Raw genomic sequence first — 25,328 nt, 5'->3', positions numbered from 1 at the left:
CCACTGAAAATTTGGGGGGGGGTTCGTCAAGGGGGGGCAGAGAAAAAAGGGGGGTCCCAAAACGCGTTTTTCCCATGTTAATTTCCATAGGGCGGTTGGCCTCACTTTTAGCCCGAACGGCTGAATGGATTTGCACGAAACTTGGCAAAATTGTAGGGACTGTTAGCCCGATGTACCTTTGCTAGGTCTCAATATATGTGCTCCAGTGGATTTTGAGAAATTAACGTTCAAAAAAAGATATATATCTGCGACAGCGCTCCGGGTAGCGCTCCGGTTCGCGTACTTGACGCGTAACGGAACTTCGCGAAGCGAAGCTGATTGGCTCTCCGGTGTCTGTCAACATTCTAAACAGTCCGGAGCGGCCGCCATCTTGTCTCTCGGTAGGATCGAGAGACAAGAGGAGGCCAAAACAAAGGGGGAAATGACCATAAGGGGGTATAGTAGATCCTCCCTGACCCCCTAGGTTTGATGTGGAGGCTTTAAAAGGGCCCCGCGGGGCAAAAAAAAAAAAAGTTTTTTTTCGTGGGGTGCGCCCGGTACGCGTAACGGAAAGCGGACTGGGGAGCGTACTGCAAGGAAACAAGAATGATTGACTTTTAACTTATTGTATGTTTATAGACTTTTTTTTTTTTTTTTTTCTGCTGAGTGACGTCTCGGCCTATCTCCACGGGATGCAGTCCCTACCATCTCGGCGTTTAAGCCCAGGGGGACCGGTAGTGTGGGAGAGATAACGTCTGTTAACGTTCGATTTGAAGGAAATCAGGAAGTGTTGATAAACATTGTCTGCGCCATCTTGCCTTTTTTCAAATGCCACACTTTTGTCGTGCATGGCAGCCATTTTAGATGCCTTGACCAGACCCACTCTCTGCACGCTGTCGATCCTTAGCATGGCTCCCCACCCTCGCAAGCATCTCCCCCAGGCACTGGTCACCCCCGCTCTCTGTATATGCATGGGCAATAAACCTCCCCCCATCTGCGCTGCTCTTCCTTGAGAATCACACCCTGTGCCCGCCCGACACCTCCCTTTCGCCCTATTCACTACCGCACCCTCTGACACTCCTCTTCCTCTGTGTCCGATTGTCCAGGCCGGTCCCAGGCTATCACCTAGCCCTGCAGATGTAGTTTATGGCCCCAGCTGTAAAGAATCATCCCTCTTCAAAGGAGTTACAGTAGATCAAGGCCCCCACCCGATGAGATCCGTCACACCACACGCATTCCTACTATCTGAAAACCATCCTGTATTGTGATTGGGGAGGGGACCGAGCCTGAAGCGGAAGATTCCAGGGATGCCTCTTTGTACATCAAAGTTTTTACAATTATGTGTCACATTAAAAATATATAGCACTCCAACAAAGTAGTAGGATTATAAAACTTTAACAACTTATAAATATATACAACGCAACAAAAACAGTAAATACATTTAAACATTTTTTTGAAAAAAGAAGCAACAATGGTCAGTAGCTGTGTTTTGTGCGAATAGTCCCAAGGCAGCACAACGTGCTGAGTTCTGAACGGCACCCAGGTGATGTTACCTGGGTGCCGCACTGGTTTTTGGTATCCTACAATGCAGCTCCGAAAAACGGCGTGGGGCGTCCCGGGGGGTGCGGGGGGAGGCCTCGTCAGTAGCGGTCTGTTGTGCGAATAGTCCCAAGGCAGCAGAACGCGCTGAGATGTGCATGGCACCCAGGTGATGTCCAGTAAGTTGCCGCACTGGTTTTGGTATCCTACAATGCTGCTCCGAATAACGGCGTGGGGCGCCCCAGGGGGGGGGGGGGTGAGGCGGCGTGAACGGGCCTCCCCAGGTGGAGGCTCGTCTGCTGTAGTGGGGCGCCCCTTTGTCTGAAAAACGGCGTGGGGCGTCCCGGGGGGTGCGGGGGGAGGCCTCGTCAGTAGCGGTCTGTTGTGCGAATAGTCCCAAGGCAGCAGAACGCGCTGAGATGTGGATGGCACCCAGGTGATGTACAGTAAGTTGCCGCACTGGTTTTGGTATCCTACAATGCTGCTCCGAATAACGGCATGGGGCGCCCCGGGGGGGGGGGGTGTTGGGTGAGGCGGCGTGAACGGGCCTCCCCAGGTGGAGGCTCGTCTGCTGTAGTGGGGCGCCCCTTTACCGTTTCAGTTGCCATTCCGCCCGCTTTTGGTACACTGTGCCAAAATCCGCCATTCAGCTGAGTTGTGCCCACTCTTGCGGTGCAGCGATAGGCGGCTGCCACAGGACTCTCAAAATGGCGGCAGGCTCTTTCCTTTTTGGGCCTGGTCCACTGAAATGGCCCTGGGACACCTTGGAACTCGGACGCTTGTCTGCTAGGTCTTGGACCCCATTCTCGAAAGCGTCCCCTCAGCCTTGAAGATTCTACAAAAGTCTTGGGGGCCCCCGACTCCTGCAGGCTTCCGGTGGGGAGCGGCTGCCATGATTGCTCGCGGAATGACCACGACGGAGCCACGAGATGGTGGTGCTTTCATGCTGACGCCAGCTTCAGTCTGAAACATCCAGAAACAAGGTGGGGCTTTCATCGTTTGGGAAAAAAAAATGTTCTAATCCAATGAAAAGTATTATTTTTAGGTCATATGATCAAGCCTTCCATCAGTAGGAAACCAAAAGTAAAATGAACCAATGAAAAGTTTTATAAACAAGTCACATGACCTGTTATGCGGCATAGGGCTATAAAAAGCGTAGAAAATCCGTTGGCACGTGAGGCGGCGTCAGTAGCGGACCGATGTGCGAATAGGCCGAAGGCAGCACAACGCGCCAAGATCCGGATGGCACCGAGGTGGTGTCCAGCAAGTTGCCGCACTGGTGTGGCCATCCTACAATGCTGCGCCGAAAGTCGGCGTGGGGCGCCCCGTTGGCCTGTGAGTTCGCGTCAGTCAGTGGGGGCTGTTTGAGGATCTGACTGCATTGGAAAGCAATGTGATGCTGTGCGTCGCCCCCAAGATGGAGGTTCCTCGGCTGCAGTGGGGCGCCCCTTGGTGTTTCACTCGCTATGCAGCGTGCGCACTTGTGGCGAATAGGCCGAAGGCAGCACAACGCGCCGAGATCTGGATGGCACCGAGGTGGTGTCCAGCAAGTTGCCGCACTGGTGTGGCCATCCTACAATGCTGCGCCGAAAGTCGGCGTGGGGTGCCCCGTTGGCCTGTGAGGTGGTGTCAGTAGCGGACCGATGTGTGAATAGGCCGGAACCAGCACAAGGCGCCAAGATCCGGATGGCACCGAGGTGGTGTCATAGTTGAGAGTTCTGAGCAGCGCTTGTAACACTGTCTGAAGCTTATTTGCACCTGCTGCAGCTTCACTATTGCCCTGGTGTGGCCTAAGATCGCCCATGACATAGGCGGCCGCCTCCCGGGGTCCGGCGGAACTTTTTTCCTTTTCCTTTGTGCATCTTGTCCCACAATCCGTTTGACCTGAAGACACGACCAGGTCCCTGAATGTGTGCAGGGGGACGCTATTGATTGAATCAAAATGGCGGCTTCACACAAAGCTGACTCAAGCGTTGCTGCTGATGCTATACAGACAAAAACTGGTTTTCAGTTTGTACATTCTTCAGGATTTTTCCATACAAGGCTGGTTGAGAGTTTGTAGAACAATGGCTTCAGATTTTCAACATACTACTCTTCAACATTCTTCCTAAATGTAACAATGTGAGACTCACTAGGAGAACGGTGTAGTGAGGGCCACAAACGGCTGTTTATCTTTCCTTTCAAAATGCTGCCAACAATATTTTCGGAATGGAAGACACCACAAGGCGCTGAGATTCGGTTGGCACCGAGGTGGTGTCCAGCAAGTTGCCGCACTGGTGTGGCCATCCTACAATGCTGCGCCGAATGTCGGCGTGGGGTGCCCGAAGGGGGGGGGAGGCGGCGCAAACGAGCCTCTCCCGCTTCTCCATGTGGAGGCACTTCATCTGCAGTGGCGCGCCGAGATCCGGATGGCACCGAGGTGGTGTCTAGCAAGTTGCCGCACTGGTGTGGCCATCCTACAATGCTGCGCCGAAAGACGGCGTGGGGTGCCCGAAGGGGGGGGGGGAGGCGGCGCAAACGAGCCTCTCCCGCCTCTCCAGGTTGAGGCACTTCATCTGCAGTGGAGCGCCGTCTAGCTGAGTTTCGCCCGCTCTTGCTGCTACAGCGACAGGCGGCTGCAACAGGACTCTCAAAATGGCGGCCTGTTCTTTGGATTTGGGCCTGGTCCACTAAAATGGCCCTGGGACACCTTAGAACTCGGACGCTCGAATTTTTTCTCCTTTCCTCTACATGCAAAAAAGGTAAATGCCCGGTACGTTACCTGCCTCATCTGCCACGATGTACTCTCCAGAGGAACCGAAAAAAAATATAGTTATGGTAATTATACCATGCATCGTCATATGGAGAGGTGGCACCGATTAATTATAGTGCTGCACAAAAGAGAGATTTGGAGGACAACCCCCGACCTGCCAGTACATTCACCAAAGAAGTGGCACTGACAGCATCAGAGGCAAGGGAAACGGTCCCAAATATTCAGAAGAACTTTGGAAAGATTAAAATGACATGTTTAGATTGTGGCAAATTAATTTCATGTGGACAGATGAGTGTTACTCTAATAAATACAGCATATGAACATCATCATAGTCGATGGTTGGTGGAGACATTTTGACTATATCCTGGACCTGCCCGTCCTCGCCCAAAATGGCGCCGGAATAAATGGGACTCGTAACTCCTTGTTGTGTACTGGTTGCACAACCTTGATATCACGAGATACGTATGCAGTTTTGAAGCACATGGCGGGCAGGGACGAGAATTGATTGAATATTTCGACATCCCTATTGATATTAAGTTCTGATGTGTTATTGATTACTGTACTATTGAAAGTTCGAATTAACGTCACCCATGGTACTTGCCCGCAAATGTATATCTAGATTATTTTATTGTAACTGGCCCTGTCGTATTTTAATTATAAAATGTACGTCCACCGATTCAGCAACTGTTAGACACCTTAGTTCTTGCAACCTAATGGCCCGCCCGTTACGTTCCTCTACAGTGTAAATGTCTCCTCATCATATACGATTACAGTTTGCTCCGTGGCCGGCCCACGTGGTTATAGGCCCGTATTTGTATACTGACATTTTCACAATAAAGGTTTTTAAAAGAAAACATGGTAGTAGTATTTACATTGGTAAAGTTTTTAATAATAGTCACTGTTTTCGAATCAGTAAAAGTCAAGTGAAATAAAGCAGTCCAATTACATGAAGGGTAAAAGGTATAATACGCAGGAACGCAGTAAAGATAAATGGTCAAGGGCTGTTGTGTTTTCTACTCCTGCAACATAAAGTGATCAATAAGAATCTGATATTCAGGCGTATCGGCGACTAAGACAGCAGGCCGAGCCTCTTTTGCTCAACGGCTCCGTCATGGGACGAAGAAACGCCCTTTTTCTCGAAAAAGGAATATATTTTACTTGCAGGACAGTTGTAAATTTTCCGGGAAAGTACATTAGCCTGGAACATTATAGCATATATGTTTAAGAAAAAATAATGTTCGAAAGTAATAAAAAGTGTAATTTTTAAGTCATATGACCAAGCCTTTCATCATTAGAATAAGAAAAGTAAAATGAACCAATGAAAAGTTTTAATAACAAGTCACATGACCTGTTATGCTTACGTTACGCGCTGCGCGCCGCGCCCCGGATCGCTTCCGGGAAGCTGCGCTTCGCGCACCGGAGCACTTCCGGATGCGCTAACGCGGCGCGTCATATGACGCATTACGCGACAACGCAGGTCCAGAATATAGTCAAAATGTCTCCACCAACCAGCGGTCGGAACACAACCCCTTTCAGCAGGCTAAATAGTTCTGTTAAATGACAACAGAAGGGACAGGCAACAAGAACCATCAGTCAAAGAGAGGAGGGCAAGTTCTTCTCTACCGGGTCACGTTGGGCGCTACCAGAACTGATCGAATTGGTAGTCTACAGTGTTTCTGGATGTTTCAGACTGAAGCTGGCGTCAGCATGAGAGCACCACCATCTCGTAGCTCCGTTGTGGCCATTCCACGAGCAATCATGGCAGCCGCTCCCCACCAGAAGCCTGCGGGAGTCGGGGGCCCCCAAGACTTTTGTAGAATCTTCAAGGCTGAGGGGACGCTTTCGAGAATGGAGCCCAAGCCCTAGCAGACAAGCGTCCGAGTTCCAAGGTGTCGCTGGGCCATTTTAGTGGACCACGCCCAAATCTGAAGAGCCGGCCGCCATTTTGAGAGTCCTGTGGCAGCCGCCTATCGCTGCACCGCAAGAGCGGGAGCAACTCAACTACATGGTGAGCGAGACGCTGTAGTTGCAAGAGCGGGCGGTAAACAGCTGAATAGCGGAAGAGGCACAGTGTAGCAAAAGCGGGCGGAATGGCAACTGAAACGGTAAAGGGGCGCCCCACTACAGCGTGTCTTTAGGTCAAACGGATTGTGGGACAAGGTCAAGAATGGAAGAGTCACCAAAAGGCAAAAAGTTCCGCTTGACCCCGGGAGCCGGCCACCTATGTCGGGGGCGATCTCAGGCCACACCAGGGCAACACGACTTGGGGAGGGGGCCGGAGCCAAGCGCCCCCTCCGAGTCCGCGCCATCACACCGTCCCTCGGGGGCCTCCGTAAAGCGGTTCAGGGAGGTACCGCATCACATTGTTTTCAAATGCAGTCACGTCCTCAAACAGCCCCCACTTACATTGAGAATAGTGAAGCTGTAGCAGGTGCAAATAAGCTTCAGACAGTCTAACAAGCACTCCTCAAAACTTTGAACTATCAGAGTGCATGAGTTTCATGCTCGATCGATTGAGCTAGCCGGATCGGGCAACAAAAAGTATAAAATAGTTATGTAAATAGTTATTTAATAAAATGTTTTACCCTGTTACTTTGCTGGTGTGTTGTATATATTTGTAATATTTGCATAGAGTTTATCGTTATTTTGGGCGGGGTGGGTGGCGGAGCCGAGCTGTCTTGCAGCCATCATGGTGTGGAGCTCAGTTCATCTCACTAGTTTCGTATTTCTCATGAGGGGTTGTTCCTAATGTTTCTATTTTAGCGAGGTCAAAAAGAGATCCCATTAGTGGCCTACTGATTTTGCTCGATTCCTTTTGTTTTTTTACACGATTTTTCACTATCTGCAAAGACTAAACAGAGTATTGCGACTCTGTGCTTGTTTGTAAATAGAGAATGAACCAAAGAGAACCAATTCTAAAACAGTAAATGCTTGGATAACAATCAATCAAATGGAGAGAGAAGCAGGCAAGACGGATTACAACGGGGGCAAAGGCCTGCGTTAACTACCCTTCACTATCTGCAAAGAGAGAGTACTCCTAATAGAAATGAGGGGGGGGGGGGCAGCATTCAAAGCAGATCAGTGTGCATAAACACGAAAATGTTTTTACTTACCACGTACTTGACATTCGACAGCTTATGATATTTGCTATCAAAAAAACATTGAAATTCACTGAAAAAACCATAGGTTAGAGACCATATATAGTTAGGAATTAGCATTTACAAAACCTTGAAAATTCACTGAAAAAACCATAGGTTATAGACCATATATAGTTAGGAATTCGCATTTAAAAAACCTTTTTTTACTGACACAAAACCATTGAAATTCCATATATAGTTAGTTGTACTAACTATATATCGCGCACCCGCAATCCACTGCTGATCATGTCACATATTACATCATTCATGACATGGTCAGTGACATCACTGATGACATCACTGATGACATCTCATTTGACATTACTGATCACATCACTGATGACATCATTCATGTGATAATACGATGAACCTCTTCAGACTCTAATATAACCTTAGATACACTCAGTGTAAACAGACACTCACAGACTGTCACTCATCCATGGAGTTACTCACACACCTAGTCAGTCATGCAAAGAATCAATCACACCTCCATTTCCTCAACTATACAGTTATACACACCTTACTTATTCAAACATATACTAACACATATTTACTCTCTTATACAATCCCTGATACAAGTTCACAATGATCCATACAGCCACTCACACATTCACTGGCTCTTATGCACAGTTATTTATATATGTCAACTCTCACATGTACTGTGTTTTACATATGTACTTACTTTGACATGTAGCACTTAGATATCCATTCACTCACCAATACACTCATGCACACAGTCAACCGCCCATACAGGTGTTTCCACATGCACTTTTGAACCCATACATCTAGTGAATCAACTGCTCACACATCTATGCACAGAGTTATACACCTCCCAGCCACCCACACACACACTCAGTCTCCCATACAAATACTTAGGCAATCAACCAATAACCCATATAGTTACTCATATAGCTACTGATCAACACATGCAGCAGTTTACAGAACAACAGACATAATGATGCACAAATTAAGACAGTTTAGTCACTAACCCATGCACTCAGTGAGACACATTTAATCAGTCACTCATACAGTCAGTCATGCACCTAATAAATCCTTCATCCAGACACTTATAAATCCACTCATTCTTCAATATGTAAGACATATTTTAACTTTACAGAAACATACAGTCACTGGATGTTGTCATCAGTGATGTCATTTGAGATGTCATCAGTGATGTCATCAGTGATGTCACTGACCATGTCATGAATGATGTAATATGTGACATGATCAGCAGTGGATTGTGGGTGCGCGATATATAGTTAGTACAACTAACTATATATGGAATTTCAATGGTTTTGTGTCAGTAAAAAAAGGTGTTTTAAATGCTACTTCCTAACTATATATGGTCTATAACCTATGGTTTTTTCAGTGAATATATCTATATATATACATATATGCAAATGCAGCCTTACATACATTAGAGCTGAATAATGCTGTAAGGACTCCCCATTATATCATAAAGAATACATTAGAAACCGGAAAAAAATAACAGCAGAGCATGTTTGAAAACTGTTTTAATGCTTAGCACTTAGCACAAACTCTCAGATAGGACTGAAAGCATTGACAGCTCCCAGGCTGCATTGCAGAAAACATAGCCTAAAAAGGCTGAAAAGCGAACTCATAGCAACATAGAAATAAACTGGCACAGTGCGTTTAAGGCATTCATGACCCCCAGCTTCCCATCATGCCTCAGGGGTGACCGTTATATCAGTTGTTCTTTCTGGCTCCTTCAGGAAGGACCCTGGTTACACAGCTCCACTTCTTTCTGATTTTAGTCAGAAGTAATCTAGAGTTTTCTGGAAAATGTTGACTTACTTCAACGTCTTTCATCATTTGAAGTAAGGTTCTGTCTTTTTTTGACAGAATTTGGCATTGTTTCCACTCCAAAATGCCATCTCTTTTTGACCCTTGTCCTTCTTGTGGACAAAAGAAGGCCAGGTCAGACTCTCATGCAGTCTGTATTCTTTGTTTGCCTAAGGATCATGTCCCCAAGACTTGTCCTCATTGCCAGTCCTTATCCAAAAGGACTCTAAAAGATAGAGAAAGGATCCGTCTTTATGGGCTGGCAGAAAAGGATAAATCATCTTCCAGAGGCAGGTCACCGGTGAGGAAGGGCTCTAGGAGGGCAAGATCTTCATCCAGAAGCAAAATTCCTCGCTCTCCGGTGGGTCATTTGTCCAAAATAAGACCATTGATGGCGCGCTCGCCGTCAAGAGAACACAGTCATTCAGGTACGTCTCTTCATTCACCATCGACGTCGAAGAATCGTGAACCTCTGCCGTCGTCAACTCTACGATGATCGGCGTCGAGGAGCAGAAGTCCCCCGCCGTCGTCATCTCAATGTACAACGGCGATCAGCATCGAGGGGCAGGAGTCCTCTGCCGTCGTCAACCCAGCGACGAACGGCGTAGAGGATCAGAAGCCCTCCGCCATCGTTGTCGAGGAAGAAGAGCCCTCCGCCGTCGTCAACACGGCAACAATCGGGGTTGAGGAGCAGAGGCCGTTCGCCTTCGTCAGCACGGCGACGTTCGGCGTCGAGGAGCAGAAGCCCTCCGCCGTCATCGGCTCACCGACGTTCGGCGTTGAGGCACAGAAGTACTCCGGCGTCATCTGCAAGGCACTCGACGTCAAGGAACAGAGAGTCGACATCGAGACCGGTTCCAACACCAGGCCGGAAATCGACGTCGAGAAGGAGGTCCAGGTCGGCGTCGAGAAGGGCTCAGTCAGAGCAGGTCACACGCCCGACATCGAGGCCCACATCAGTGAGGTCTGGAGAAGGCTCTGTGGTTCTAGTGACAGAATCAGCGTCACAATACTCATCTTCTCACTCCTCGAGATGCCCATCACCAGAGCATTCACCATCTGCATCGCCAGAAAGGCATTCAGACATACCACGTCATAGATCTCCTTCACATCACAGGGAGGCTTCCCCTGCTGTTCATTTATTCCCGAGATGGCTCCTTCCCCTCCATCACTGGAGTAAAGATCCTACAGGAGCATCCAGATCGGAAGAAGAATATACTAGTCCTCTTCACAGATCACCTGTGCGAAGATTGGTTCAGGAAGTGGCTAGATCACCCTCGCCCAGACTTAGGGAACGTGCTGGCAGGTCACGGGAGCGCAGACCTAGTTCCCATCGCAAAAGGAGAAGGTCACCTACATGGGCTTCCTCATCCACTCGATTCTCGAAGAGGGACTATTCACCCACTCTCTCGGATAGCCCTTTGTCAAGAGTATCACCGATAGATGACATTAACATGTACCATGATGTGCTTCAGAGAGGAGCTCAGAAGCTGAACATCGAAATGTCTACTCCTCAGTTGGCAACGACAGTTAATTTTGAGAATCTACATCAGAGAGCAGCATCTCGTCCGTTGCTCCCTCTGGTTCCTGGTCTTCGGGAACCGGTGATGGACATTTTCCTCACACCAGCTGCGATTAAAGCTGCACCGGCTAGGATTCAAAAGAAATACAAGCCTGCAGCAAAAGACCCTGTGTTCTTAAAATCAGACCCGCCTATATAACTGCGGCAGCGAGAAAAACTCATGCAGTAGCTGCATCTTCATCAGTCCCGCCGGACAAAGAAAGTAGGTCCCAGGACTCTTGGGGACGGAAGGTTTGCAGGTATGCAGCATCATCGCGAAAGGTCTCTAGTTCAGCAGCCCTATTAGGTCGCTACGACAAAGCCTTATGGGACTCCTTGGACCGCTTCAAGGAAAAACTTCCAAAAGAAGATACAAGGGATTTTGAGGAGGTCATCAAGGAAGGGTCACTTTTAGCCAACCAAGTGATTATCACAGCAGCGGATGGGGCTACGCTGTCAGCTCACTCATATGCGCATAGGTTTTGCGCTAGGAGGTCCTCCAGGTTGAGACTAACAGCTCTTAAGCCAGATGCTCAACAGAGGATCCTAAACCTACCTTTTTCCGGCTCCTCCCTGTTTGACACCCATACGGATGAGGAAACGGCCAGGATGAAAGCCGAGCTAGATACCCTCAAGGCGGTTAGATTGGAAAAGAAAAAGGAGTTTAAACGTAGATACAGACCCAACCAAAGCAAGGGCTACCAACAGAGGGTTCACACCCCTCAATGGTCCCAAATCTGGCACTGGCTTCTGGCTCGAAACTTCTCCATCGTGGCAGTGCACCTTCCAGGGGTGCAAAACGTGCGAGCAGACGCGCTCAGTCGGCACTTCGAAGATCAGCCAGACTGGGTGCTACACAACGAGGTGGTGGCAGATATTTTTCATCAGTGGAGTCATCCGTCAATAGATTTATTTGCAGACGACCAAAACAAAAAATGCCATGCCTTCGCATCCAAGTTCCACCATCCAGGGACAAGGGGGAATGCGCTTTTGATGGATTGGTCAGAAACATTTGCATACGCCTTTCCTCCTCTGCCTCTGATCCCGAAGGTGGTGTCCAAGCTCATCAGATCCTACATGAAGATGATTCTGATAGCTCCAGACTGGCCGTGTCAGTGGTGGTACCCGGACCTGCTGCAGTTGTAGGTACTTCCCCACAAGAGACTACCTTACAGAGCGGACCTGCTGACCAAAATGGACGGGAGGATTCTCCATCTCAACCTTCCCTCACTGAACTTGACAGCATGGCTCCTGAGGTCCTGCAATATGGACACTTGAATCTACCGCAGGACTGCATGTGCATCCTGAAAGAGACTAAGAGGCCTTTCATGAGGGCGTCGTACGTTTTCAAGTGGAAGAGATTCTACTTATGGTGTGTAATCATTTTGATCCTACAAAGGGGCTGGAGGAGGTCATTCTTCCTTACCTCCTTTACTTAGACAAAGCAGGTTTCAAATATTTCTCTATAAGGGTTCACTTGTGTTCAATTGCGGCGTACAGAAAGTCCCCCGTCAAACCTTCTTTTTTCCAATTGCAGGTGGTTAAGGATTTCCTACATGGGTTGAAGAAAGTGTATCCCCCTGTTCGAACTCCGTCTCCTCCTTGGGAATTGAATCTGGTGCTCTCTAGATTGATGGGTCCTCCTTTGGAACCCATTCATAAAGCCACATTACAGCACTTGACATGGAAGACCGCTTTCCTAGTGGCAATAACATCAGCGCGCAGAGTAAGTGAGATCCAAGCGCTGTGTGCTAAAGCGCCATATACTGTGGTTGCTATGAGTTAGCTTTTCGGCCTTTTTAGGCTATGTTTTCTGCAATGCAGCCTGGGAGCTGTGAATGCTTTCAGTCCTATCTGAGAGTTTGTGCTAAGTGCTAAGCCTTAAAACAGTTTTCAAACATGCTGTGCTGTAGTTTTTCCCTGTTTCTAATGTATTCGTTATGATATAATCGGGAGTCCTTACAGCATTATTTAGCTCTACTGTATGTAAGGCTGCATTTGCTATTTTATTTTATATATATATAAATATATATATATTAAATTCAAAATGCCCAAAAGCGATGAGCGATACAAAAGGGGATGATGGACGGAGCGTTTGAACAAATCAAAAGCGATGAGAGCGCACAAGCCGTCAGAGGAAAACTTTTCAGTTTATTTCCATGCAAAGACAGGCAACATCTTTCAAAAAATTGTTAAGTGTCCCAACGAGTTTCGAGGCTTTCCGCCTCTAAATCATGGGTGATTAGCAAAAATAACAGCAGAGAGACTCTGGAAGCTTTCTCTCACAGCATGCCTCATTTAAATACCCCCAGTGGGCTTTGGACTGTGCGTCACGATCATACTGGGACTTGTAGTCCATCGACAGAGTCACTTACAATGGAACCTTCAGTGGGTTCAGCTGTTTAGATGCCACATTTAAATCCAATTGTTGCCCCCAGTGGGCCTTTGAAGCTGGCGCCTGTTCATATTCAAGCTCCTCCGAAGTGCTGATGAAATTGGCACAGTTCCGACTCCAGCCTCCCACAATTGAAGGGATGGTGCAGCTCTCCACGGCAGGGCTGCCGTGCAAGTCAATTAAATTCAAAATGCCCAAAAGCGAGTCGGAACTGTGCCAATATATACATATATGTGGGCCACATATATGATTGTGTTTCCGGGGTCCCGCGCATGGGCGGGAATATTCTAGTGCTTATGACTTTGATGAGGATACCCCTGAAAGAGGACTAGGATTACAGGTAAGTAACTAATCAGTAGTCCTCCTCCTTTTCTAGTGTCCCACTTTTTGTGTAGGAGTTAATGATAGTTGAGATTTGTGTTTTCTTTTTATTTTAAAGAGTTTTGTAAAGCATGAAAATAACCCAAAAGTATCTGAGTGAAGTACAAAACAACCAGTTGCACAGTATATGGAACATTTTTATTGGTACTAAAACTGTAGTAACAATGGAGTAAAGCTAACCATAGTACAATAAATACCTGCCTGTGTAACATTGTCAGAAACATAAGTTAACAAACAAAAGTCAACGTGGTAGCAGGAACAGACCATTGAAAAAATGTACATCTCTGCAAGTAATTATGGTCTCTGGATCGATCACCACATGAACTCCTGTTTTGCTGTGTGCTAGATGGGAGAAGACCAACCCAATAAATGAATATTTATCCCTGTATATTCTTTGGGGTTACAAAACGACCGGGGTCACTGGCAGATGAGAATGACCTTGTAGGGGACAGGTTCAAAGTGGGAAGTATCTTTTCATTAGAAATACTTTCACCTCCCTTTTGAATGTAACAGCCGATGTTTTGGTGCAAATCTCATATGGGGGTGGGGGGGGGAGTCCCAGATCTTTGGAGCTGAGCAGGAGAAGCTGCAACCATAAGTCCGCTTTTTATTGGATTTTGGCAGGTTCTGTAGAATGGAGCTTGAGCTTTGTAGGGAGTGGCTGCCCTTTGAGAAGGTGTGACTCCGTCCTCAGAACTATGTCTGAATGAGGCCGAACATTTGGCATCCCCTACATGGGTTTTCTTGTGTCAAAGGTTTGTTCATAGGCCCAGGCCAGTTTTTTAGGTCTCGGAACTGCGAACAGATTGCAAAGCAATCTGTCGTTCCGAGACTCTATTGTGATCATTCTCGGTTTCAAGGAGTCAAGGGAGACAGACAAGTGAGGTGCACGCGCAACCTTGGAACTGGGATCAGGTCGCGCGCGCCTCCTGTCTCCCATGGCTCCTTGGAAGCACACAGACACGCACGCACACACACACACACATACAGCCCCCCCCCCCCGCCGCGCACACACACATACAGCCCCCCTCGCCGCCGCCAGTGCGCATACACACACAGAACCCCCCCTTACACACACAAATCTCCTACCTCGTCTCGGCTTGTCATCGCGCTGCCTTGCCCCCGCTCCTCTGGTGCGCGCGCACCACTGGTTTCTATTCCCGCGTCGGCCGGTTTCGATTCCGTGCTCGTGCTTGTTGTTTTCATGACTCTGCCCTTGTCTCTGAGGGTAGCAGAATTAACCCATTCTGTTCCGCACCACGTACAGGTCAATGTCAGTGGTGACGTAAAACGTAGCGTGTTGGCGTCACAAAGCAACCAAAGTAGTAGTTACGGACGGAACGCTAGTGTCGGGTGCAGTTCCTGGGTGTGTGGGGAAGAGGATGTCGCCGCGCGGCCTCCCCTCGCTGTTGCTGCTGCTCTTAGGGTTGGGTTCCGCCCTGGGCCACAGTGACAGCTTCAATGGCGCCAAGAAGCTCCGGATGCAGTACACGAGCGGCCCCCTCCTGCGCTTTCAGATCTGGTAAGTGCTTGCTCTAATAGAAGAGTGCCCATATGTTTCACACTTGTTATCGTGTCTCACCCAAGTACCTCCCATCTATTCTAAATGTCTCCCCAGGCCCCTGCACTCCTCGGACGGTAGTTCCGCCCAGCAGGTGTTTAATGTATTATTGCTAGGGGAGCAAAGCCCGGGCATTCAAGTTTAAAAAGTACTTTTTATGTGATTTGTGTTATTTTAACCTAGTGAATAACTGGGAAAATTACCCTGATTGTAACTCGTGTAAACTACTACTTAAAAAGTCGAACCCATGGTAAACACCTCTCATTACACACACTTGAACCCGTGTTACAGGATTATCCCTTTCATAGGGGCCTGGCCTTTTTCAATCATTATTTCACCCTGCCTGTTGTAATGTACTTTTTTGCTGATTCATCGCCCCACCTTCTATCACGAGGTGATTACACAAATAACATGCTTCATTTGCATAACAACTCAAATCCGTATACTAAATCGTACGTAACGTCCAAGGTTGGGGGAAAAGTTGACGAGCACATTTTCGACCGTAGGAGTACAGCGTTTCCAATCCGCAAATACGCCTTACACCTCGTAGGGCTATAGGGTGCTACATGAATCTAGCCACAGTACATCGTGGCAACCCGCTATTTTCAGTCAGGTGCTGCTTTTTGTCTTCTTTATTTCTTGGTCTTATTGTGATGTACAGAGAGAAGTTATGCTGTCTTTTCAACTGTTTTCAGTATTTGTCTTCTGCACCGCATTTATTTTCCATACAGAAAGTTAAATAAGTTCACTGGCACGACTATGCATGTGGGTCGGTGCAGGAGAAGAGTCTCTCTATTTTCTCCTTGTCACATTGTTTACAGATGTTGTCTCTCTGGGTTTATGGTTTGAGCTTTGCCACACGATTTTTACATGATACATGTGTCCACTGAAACCTATTTGAATCAAAATAAAGGGGTTGGAAGAACTTAAAGTGACTAGCTCCTCCCATCCTTTACTTTGTTCGATACACTCCAGTGCGACTTATTTTCTTTCTCCATTGCTTACATAATCTGACTGTTCACAACAAATTATGCTGTGTTCCTCTTCGACTAGTCAGTTACCCAGAGTTTTATCCTTCATCTCCCCTTAAGAAAAAACCTAATTTATCTGGGAGGGTTCCAGAGGGAAAAAAATATTGCGATAAACAACAGTTTCCAGCACATTATCTAAATTCTACTTCGAGATACAGAAGTTCATATTAGGCTTAGTTCAACACTTATTTAATACAATAATTACGGTAAACAGATTTATAAACCTCGGCCGAGCCCCTATTGTCGGCATGTGAGCTTCCCAGGAGACAATCCTGGCCGCGCGCATCGCCTTGGAGGCGATTTGAAAGTGGCACGCGCACGCGAACGAGCGCTGGGGCCAGGCGCTGTCTCCTGGGAAGCTCACGCATGCGCATACACACACCGACACACACACAGACACAAGCGCCCACGCATACAGATGTGAGCATACAAAAGTAAAAAAAAGAAGCACTACACGCATACATAAATGTATACCTCCGCAGATTAACTGCCTCATTGTTCCTTTTATCCGCTGCTCCATCTGGGGATGAGATGTGTAATTCCTTACAACTGTGCCGAGCCCAAAACCTATTGAAAATGAATGAATTACCTGTCAACTATGAAAATGTCGAGAGCCCAGTCCATAATGAGGCAATATGAACACCTCTAGTTAACAATGCAGCACATCAACACAAACAGGAGGAAATAGCCCCATCAACCCCCTGCTGCCAACCAGCTGCTCAGTAAAATTCACACAATGCGCGTGAGGGACTGCCATGATTGCCGAGGGCAGCCTGGGACTCTGTATCGGGGACAGTGGCGGGGGAAGCTGCTGGCACCAGCCAAGAACGCTGTTCCCAAGCAATACTACCTACCGGAATGGGAACCTGCGCGTTCCCACAGCATTCGAGCACTGGACGTGTGTCCGCTTTAGTCTGATTCACACAAAGTCAGCTAATTCCGGAAATGGTAGGCGCACGCTGACGCCGTGTAGATGGTCAGATGGCCTCATTTCATGGGGAACTATCCAGTTGACAGGGGCTTTCCAAAGGAAATTACGACTTTCATAGTGAGGAGGGGGCCCATTTGTCCTGTTAGCGCTGCTTAACACAGCACCAAGAAATCCTATAAGTGGAGAAGAAGATGTGGCCTAATGGCCAGGGCTGCCCACTTCAGAGCTGGGGAAACAGGTTCGAGTTTTGGCGACGGCTCAACATCCAGTGATTCATCTAAAGCGCAGCATGCCACCACTGCTACAAAAATAAATACAAATTTGTTTGGCCTACAATTTATAGACTTTTGTTGCAATTGGTGTTGCAATATTAAGCAATGCCAATAGCTCAAACTTAATTAACCCGAGACCTATTGCATTGTAAATGCTTGTAATAAAGGGTTATTAACTCAACTGGAGCTTGGGCTGGAAGGTGTTGTAGTGTTGGTCTTAGTTGGTCTTGGTCCAGTTTGATCTGCTACATCAGGCCCCCTATGCACAGGACCAAACCCACATTTCATTCTTTGGTTGGACCTCATCAATGAGGTGCAGATTGTGTTCTCTAGCACCTTAATGTATGGGGCCCATGTATGGGCATAATGATGCCCCTTAAGATGTTTCATTGGCGTAAACAAAAAACACAATGGATGGAGTGCTTGAATTAATCTTATCCACTTGTATTTAAAGTGGGTTGTATTTCCGTCCATCATTTTTACCTTGGTGCACCACTACGAAGGAAGACCAACCACATACAAATTAGTCTTGGTCCTTCTGCAATAGAAACAGTTCAGCCTGATCTGCTAAACAATAATGCATCCTTCTATTCCATCACCGGAGCACATATGTTTCGGATTTACTTCCATTTGATTATCCATTCTCAGTTTGGACTCATTCCTGGGGTCGCGTGTAGAATGAGGCAGCTCCAGTTATCATCCCTCAGATTTGTTGGCCACTATTCAGCTCCTGAATGTTCTGGTTTCTTTCTGGCACCTGCACTGTACTAAGCAAACACAAGGAGATGATGGACGGAGCTCTTAAACTTTTCAGACACTCACCCCTAGTCACAGATCTGGGTTGAATCTATCATCATTCTTTAGCTAACTTCGCCACCTCAGTTCAGACCAAGCTGTATGCAAATCAGTCTTGACCCTGTGCCTCTTGGAAACAGTCCAACCTGAACTGCCAAGCCAGGTCTTCCCTGAACTGGAAACAAGCATCCTGAGACCGATTTCGGGGTTACACCCCTTATCAGCCAGGCTAGATGAATCCAGTGGCAAAGTGAGCAAGGGACCCACGTCTGGGCATACCCCGCCAACTTAGGGCGCACTAAAGCACAAGGAGATGATGGACGGAGCGTTGAAACTTTTCAGACACTCACACACTGTACTGCTTTGTCTAGGCCAGGACTAAAATCTCTAGGTGATTAAAACTATCCAGTGTAGTTATTGTTCTGTGACTTGGAAAGAGCTCTACAATACGTGGCAGGGATACACATAATACTTCATTGTATTTTTTTCGGTCATTTTTTCGGACCAATAAATGTTAATGCTGTATGAGCCTTTTCAAAGTGATCATTGACTGCAAATCCCTTGGTATTAGGACTAGTGAATGTGTGAGTGTGAACGATTTGGAGTGTGACAAGTGATGTAGAAAGACGAACAAACCTGCACATGTATGAAGATCAAGTCAGTCCGTTCCAAAATTATGTTTCTTGAGAAAGTTGAAAATATTACATATGCTTTGTTTGTTAATACATCCTTTTTTCTACCTTTTAGCTTGCAGAACATATCCAGAAGGAGCAAAGGCAGCGTGATGAACTTGAACAAATTAGGCAAGAACTTTATCTTGAAGAAGAAGCTCAGGCAGAAAGACAGAAACAGATTGTGAGTAAAACCAACAAAGGAGATGTGAAGATCTTTATTGCTTGCAAGAAACGAATGTCATTACACAACATTGATGGAATAATCGGTTATCTTTACATGTACCTATCAGTTTCCTTTATCTTATTGAGGCACACTAGTGATAACTGTTAATCTGAAAAGATCCTCATTTGTGGACTGCGTGTTAGGAAATATAATGTGCTATTAGAAAAATTAGCACTTGGTGTTCCTTCTCTTCAATGTTTCATCTTTTTTTTTTAAAGAAAAACACTTTTATTATTTTCACTTTTACGCTGCAATACACAGCGAGTTACAAATATATACATTGATATACAATAAAAACAACAAAGCGAAAAAAGGGTGGGGGAAGGCAAATACAATTCAAAGATCATATTACAGAAAAACAGGTATTTGTTAATTATTACTAAATGTAAATCCTTGCCATCTACACAACAAGTGTGGGGTGGGGGGAGGGGGGATTAACCCGGAAATGAATGACCACTATAACACAAATATTGGGTTTGGCTCGCAGTAAAAGATGTGGAACGCCCACACAAGCTTAGTAAAGGGGAGTTATCACCAAACCACTTAGTGGGAGAGGGGTACAATATCAGGATTACGGTGGGTGAGGGTGTGAAGGTAGGTTAATGGGGGGGCCTATTCGGAGGCTGAGTAGTCGAAGTAGGGACCTATCATTGGCTCAAGGAGGCCTGTCATCTTTTGAAAGGAGTACCTAATGTTCCTGCATGAGTTTGTCCCAGAGGCTGTAATAGGGGCATCTAAAGCCTCGTTTCCATTCCCTATGCAGAAAAGTGCTCTGCGCAGGTCCCCAGCTCTGTAGTTTGGTGTGCCAAGACAGTATATTGGGAGGTGCGGAGGACTTCCAATATCTAATGATTCCCCTCTTAGCATGTATGATCGAAAGAGTGAGTAATCAATTTTTCCTTTTTAGGTTGTGTGTATATCCCCTATAGAAAGCCACTGGCTGTCCGTAACCGATCTTTATGCAGTCACTGTCGCCAGTACCCCAGTCCAAGAGGGTTGTAGCATTGCACAGCCACTGAGCATATGTATCAGGTCTGTGTGGTGTGCCATGCCATTTAGGGCACCTTGGGGATATCAAAGGGAAGAGTCTATGAAGCTTCAGTGGCATACGGTAGGCCTGTGTACAATATAGACTTGAATAAGTTTAAATCAGACTTTACGGGTGACCTTGGTAGGATGTTCCAACACAGCCTGACATTCTTTATCATTGAAAAGGTAATATAGATCAGGTTACCAGGACTGTTGGAGGTGGAGAAGCGTCACTCCCACATGCCCCGGACTGCTCTATAGAGCCAAATGATCAATATTTTCCCACGAATTATCATGTGGAGTGTTTGTAATACAGCATATGTAGAAGGTCATAGTATGTGCCACTTGCCAGGCTGCTAGTAGCACAAGACATATCCCTACATATGTGAGGAATCCACCCTGCTGAAAGCTGGATCACTCCGCCAAGGTCTGGAAATCAGCAAAAATTCCATCGTATCTTATCTCCTGTGATCCACTAGTTAGAACGTATATTTAAAGTGATCATAAAGGCCTAAATATTCTGCTTTGCTTTTAAATCAAGAGAGGGTTGGAATGCTTGCCTGACCAATTTGATTTCCAACCAATTTATGTGATGTTCTGTTCAAAGACTATACGGAAACTCCACCTAGGTGGACCAATAAAAGGAGTTATTTACCAGTGTTATTTAAGGCATTGGTAATTGAAAGTGTATCTTCTACAAGAGCCATGATACTGAAGATAATTGTTGGGTAATAGATAATGATCTATGAGAATGCCTCGTTTTTTGCTTGTGAAAAGTCTAGTTTTTGGACCACTGCTGTAAACGAGAGCTCCTCACTACTGTAAGCTTCAGTTAAAAATGGGTTTCGAGGGACAACTGCCAGTGCCTACCTTTTAAAATCAGGTCACCTGCTGCACAGTTGGGCGAAAGGCTTTATGCAGGTTGAATGTGTGCACACGTGCACCTGTGTGTAGGTCATGTGCACACTGAATATGATGCCTATGTGCGTGTGTATACAGCATCACTCTGGAGCCTCTTTTTAGGTCTCGCCTGTCGATGCGCATGCGCATCGAGCAAGCGAGACTATGGTGGCTTATCCACTCTTTATCCAACTTGCAAGGAATCGTGGCGATTCCTTGCAGTGCACGAGAAATTTAAGCTCAATGCGCATGCGCATTGAGCTTAAAAGCGCGTGCACATGCCCCCAGCCGCCTGCCTTGCCTACTCTCCCAGCTGGTGCCGCTCCACCCCCTGCGGCATCAAAGGCTTTCACGGCCGGCCGGCCATGCTTTCAGTTTCACGACCGGCCGGCCGTGTGAAGTACATTTCTAAGCCCGCTCTCCCTGCTCCGCCCCCTGCTCCAGCCGAGACGCATTTCTCCTCCCTCCTCCCCCCTCCTGGGTCAGGTTACCCTGCTTTCTCTTTCTTTTCACCCGGTGACATTGTTGCCTTTAGCCCTTCCCTCACCTCCTCAAGCCGTTACTCGTTGTGTGTACAGGGCTGTGTGTATTAGCGCTTGTGCTTGTCCTGGTTTGTTTGCAGGTGCACACATTACACAAGGCTCTGCTCACTGACCCTAGAGGTAGGCCTCTGACCCGGCACACTCGAGTGAAAGATTCCTCACATAACCCACCGCTCCAGCTGTCTCTTCCTTCAGGCTGCCAGCCTTGAGCGTGGGGGGAGGAGGGGCTGCATACACTTCTGTCCCCGCCGACACGTCAGGGCATGCTGGAATTCAGAGGCCGCCCTCCACTCTGCTTTTCAGTGTACCGTCTGTCATGGCCACAAGCCAGCACCCCCACTTTCGCTGCAGACGAGCTAGGGCTTGTCTTTCTCCAGAGGCAAACAGGGCAGCCTGACTTACGAGAGCCCCCGCAGGCTCACCAACCCAAGGAAAAGCTGTACGAGACAGACGTGTGCCACTCACATCACCTCTTCCTGGAAGCCGGACTGTGGATAAATGCAGCCGTGGGAAGGCCCCATCCTACCTCAGGTTTAACATTTAATTCTACACCTCTTGAGGGTTCCTGTGATTAACCAACCAAAACCTTGCTGCTGAGCTCATAAACAGTCTGCAACTGAAACGGAGGCGGGCAATTTGCCGTGTGAATTCTCTCCGGCGCCTGCAAGTCAGCTTAACACCTCTTACAAAACAAAACATCACAACTCATCAGTGGCTTGACCTTTGAATATCTGCGGTGTAAAGGTTTATTAATTAATTCATTCAAAAGCGGCCCTTCTATAATTAGCTGTTTCTTGCCCACTATTCATGCCCAGCCCACAAAACCGGGGAACTAGCTGTAGAAACCTGATGAGAGCTGTTAGAACTCCTGGTAGCTGCCCTGAGACCCGAGCCATGCATGGGTGCAAGGATCGGGAACAGAGAATGCAAGGCTCTCGTTTAAGCTTATGACGCACTTGTCTTCACAAGAAAGTCAGATACTTCACAACAACCAGGCCTCATCAGCTGTACCTCAAAACAACCAGGACTCATCACCCCTCTCTCACAACAACCAGGCCTCATCACCCCTCTCTCACAACACTCACTCTCACTCACCCTCAACCCCTCAGCCTCACCCTCACTCACCCTCACTCACCCTCAACCCCTCACCCTCACTCACCCTCAACCCCTCACCCTCACTCACCCTCACCCTCACTCACCCTCAACCCCTCACCCTCACTCACCCTCAACCCCTCACCCTCACTCACCCTCACTCACCCTCAACCCCTCACCCTCACTCACCCTCAACCCCTCACCCTCACTCACCCTCAACCCCTCCCCCTCAACCCCTCACCCTCACTCACCCTCACTCACTCACCCTCAACCCCTCACCCTCACCCTCAACCCCTCACCCTCAACCCCTCACCCTCACTCGCCCTCACCCTCACTCACCCTCAACCCCTCACCCTCACTCACCCTCAACCCCTCACCCTCACTCACCCTCAGCCCCTCCCCCTCAACCCCTCACCCTCACTCACCCTCAACCCCTCACCCTCACTCACCCTCAACCCCTCACCCTCACTCACTCACCCTCAACCCCTCACCCTCAACCCCTCACCCTCAACCCCTCACCCTCACTCACCCTCAACCCCTCACCCTCACTCACCCTCACCCTCACTCACCCTCACCCTCAACCCCTCAAACTCACCCTCACTCACCCTCAACCCCTCACCCACCCTCACCCTCACTCACCCTGACCATCACTCACCCTCAACCCCTCACTCACCCTCAACCCCTCACTCACCCTCATCCTCACTCACCCTCAACCCCTCACCCTCACACAGTGCAATAGTTCTCAGACCATTTCAGTTAGAGCTTTTAGAAATGTTTATGGCTTTTTTTATTTGTAATACTTTAGCATTGGCTACAGGAAACAAAAATGCTAAACATTTACAAAAAAAACCCATAAACAATTCTAAAAGCACTAACTCTAATGGTGCGAGACCTATTGCATTTCCAATGCTTGTTCCTTTATGTGGGCACATGCTGTTCAGGATCAGCAGAAAGCATTGACAAAAGACCAGCACGATTGGCTTTGTTGATAACTGTTTTCCAGCCAGTTATAAGTGAGGACAGGCAGTACCACAGCTGTGCATTATGCCATCAAATGTGGGTGTCATATAGGGTGATCTAGAACTTGTAGGTGATCATCATATGACAGACCCCTCCATATCATGTTGTTTGTGTGGCTCACTTCACTCCCTCCACCCCCGTTAACCTGTGGTGTGGGTAGAGTGCTCTTAGTTCATGGCAGTCACCTCCGGGGGCCATTGTCCATTCCTCTGGGGACTCAGGCCTTCTCTTACCCACGGTTTCCAGAGTTTCTTAGTTGGTGTTATTAGTTCACCCTCCAGAGGAAAGAGACAGACCACTTCTACTTGCAGCTCTTTACTCATTCTTTCACCAACAGGGTGATCCGTGCAGGTCTCAGCATCTTCCTGCTGCTACCTCATAGGCCTTAAGCGCAGTCTTGTCGCACAAGGACCCCTAAGGCCCCCCCAAACATTTTGGTTTTAAAATCGTGGGATAAGCTTATGGGTACGCGTATCCCGTGAAAAAGAAAACAACCCGAAGTTAGCTTTTTTTTTTTAATTAGCCTCCGGGGGGGGCCAAATCGCGGGAACGATATAGTTCATTATAATGGCGGGCCCCGGGGACCGCCACCCCCTGGGGCTTTAACGTTATGTATGCGGGGGGCTCACGGCCCCCCCCGCAGCCCTGGGGACCGCCACCCCCAGGGCTTCTTTTTTTTTTTTTTTAAATGAAAAAAACAAAACCTGTGTGGGGGGCTCAAGCCCCCCCACTCGCCCCGGGGACGGCCACCTCCCTGGGGCTCTAATATTAAAAATAGGGGGGTCCGTGAGGGACCCCCCAGCCCCGGGGACCACCACCCCCCCGGGGCTTTTAACTGTTGGGAGGGCAGCCGCGTGGCCCCCCTCCTGGAGCCTGTGATGGCCCTGTGGACCGCCACCCCCCTGAGCCGGCTCCTGCAGTGTCCCGGGGTGCCCACCCCTGGGACACTGCTGTTTGCTATGGTAGAGCGGGAGCCTCGCCGATTGCTTTTCTGCATGGGGAACAGCATGTTAGCTGCTCCCCAAGCTGAAAAGCAATGCCGGCTCCCGCAGGATGTGGGGAGCCGGCAGTGATCGTGGGGGGCTGGGGACCCACTCACGGCCCCCAACGAGGAGGGCCAGGCCCCGGGGGATAGGGTCCCCAGGGCCAGAAGGGGCCCGGGAAGGGGGCCACACGGCCCCCCTCCCCAAATAAAAATGTTTAAAAAAGAAAGGAGACAGGACGTCCCCGGGGGATGGGGTCCCCGGGGCCTTAAGTGGCCTGAGGAGGGGGGCTGCATGCCCCCCTCCTTAATTTTTTTTTTTTTTAAATGAGGCATGCGTCGGGGGGGCTGGGGTCCCCGGGGCCTGGATTAGCCACGGGAGGGGGCCTGGCGGCCCCCTTCCCGTTAAAAATAAATAAAAAATAATTTGGAGGGTCAGGCCCTGGGGGATGGGGTCCCCAGGGCCCAAAAAAAAGTAAAAGAAGGGGGACTACACAGCCCCCCTTCGTAAAAAAAATAAAGTAAAAAAAACGGGGTTGGGGAGGAGGCCACGCCCCCTCCCTGCCCCACTCTGCAAACGCGCCCCCTGGCGCGTTTGCAGAGGGGAAGTAATTACCCTTGAATACTGGGGGTCTCTGGGGGCCAAGTAGCCCACCAGGAACCTCCAGTATGTGCCAGGGGGCTGCGTTGCTGAGCGGTGTAAAAAGGGGCATGGCCTCATTACACCTC

At 48.2% G+C, this 25,328-nt stretch overlaps 1 protein-coding gene across 1 annotated transcript in view; it reads left to right on the top strand.

Annotated features, from left to right (window-relative positions):
- Window positions 1-25,328, top strand: part of MNS1 (meiosis specific nuclear structural 1) — a 206,095-nt gene that overhangs the window by 108,967 nt on the left and 71,800 nt on the right. Inside the window, exon 7 of the mRNA XM_078684605.1 lies at window positions 18,885-18,992. Within this exon, the coding sequence (XP_078540731.1) occupies window positions 18,885-18,992 (108 nt within the window). The remainder of the gene's footprint in view (window positions 1-18,884; window positions 18,993-25,328) is intronic.

Source organism: Lissotriton helveticus, chromosome 3_2, assembly GCF_964261635.1.
Source record: "Lissotriton helveticus chromosome 3_2, aLisHel1.1, whole genome shotgun sequence".
Classification (NCBI taxonomy): Eukaryota; Metazoa; Chordata; class Amphibia; order Caudata; family Salamandridae; genus Lissotriton; species Lissotriton helveticus.
This window is presented reverse-complemented; position numbering and strand designations above follow the sequence as displayed.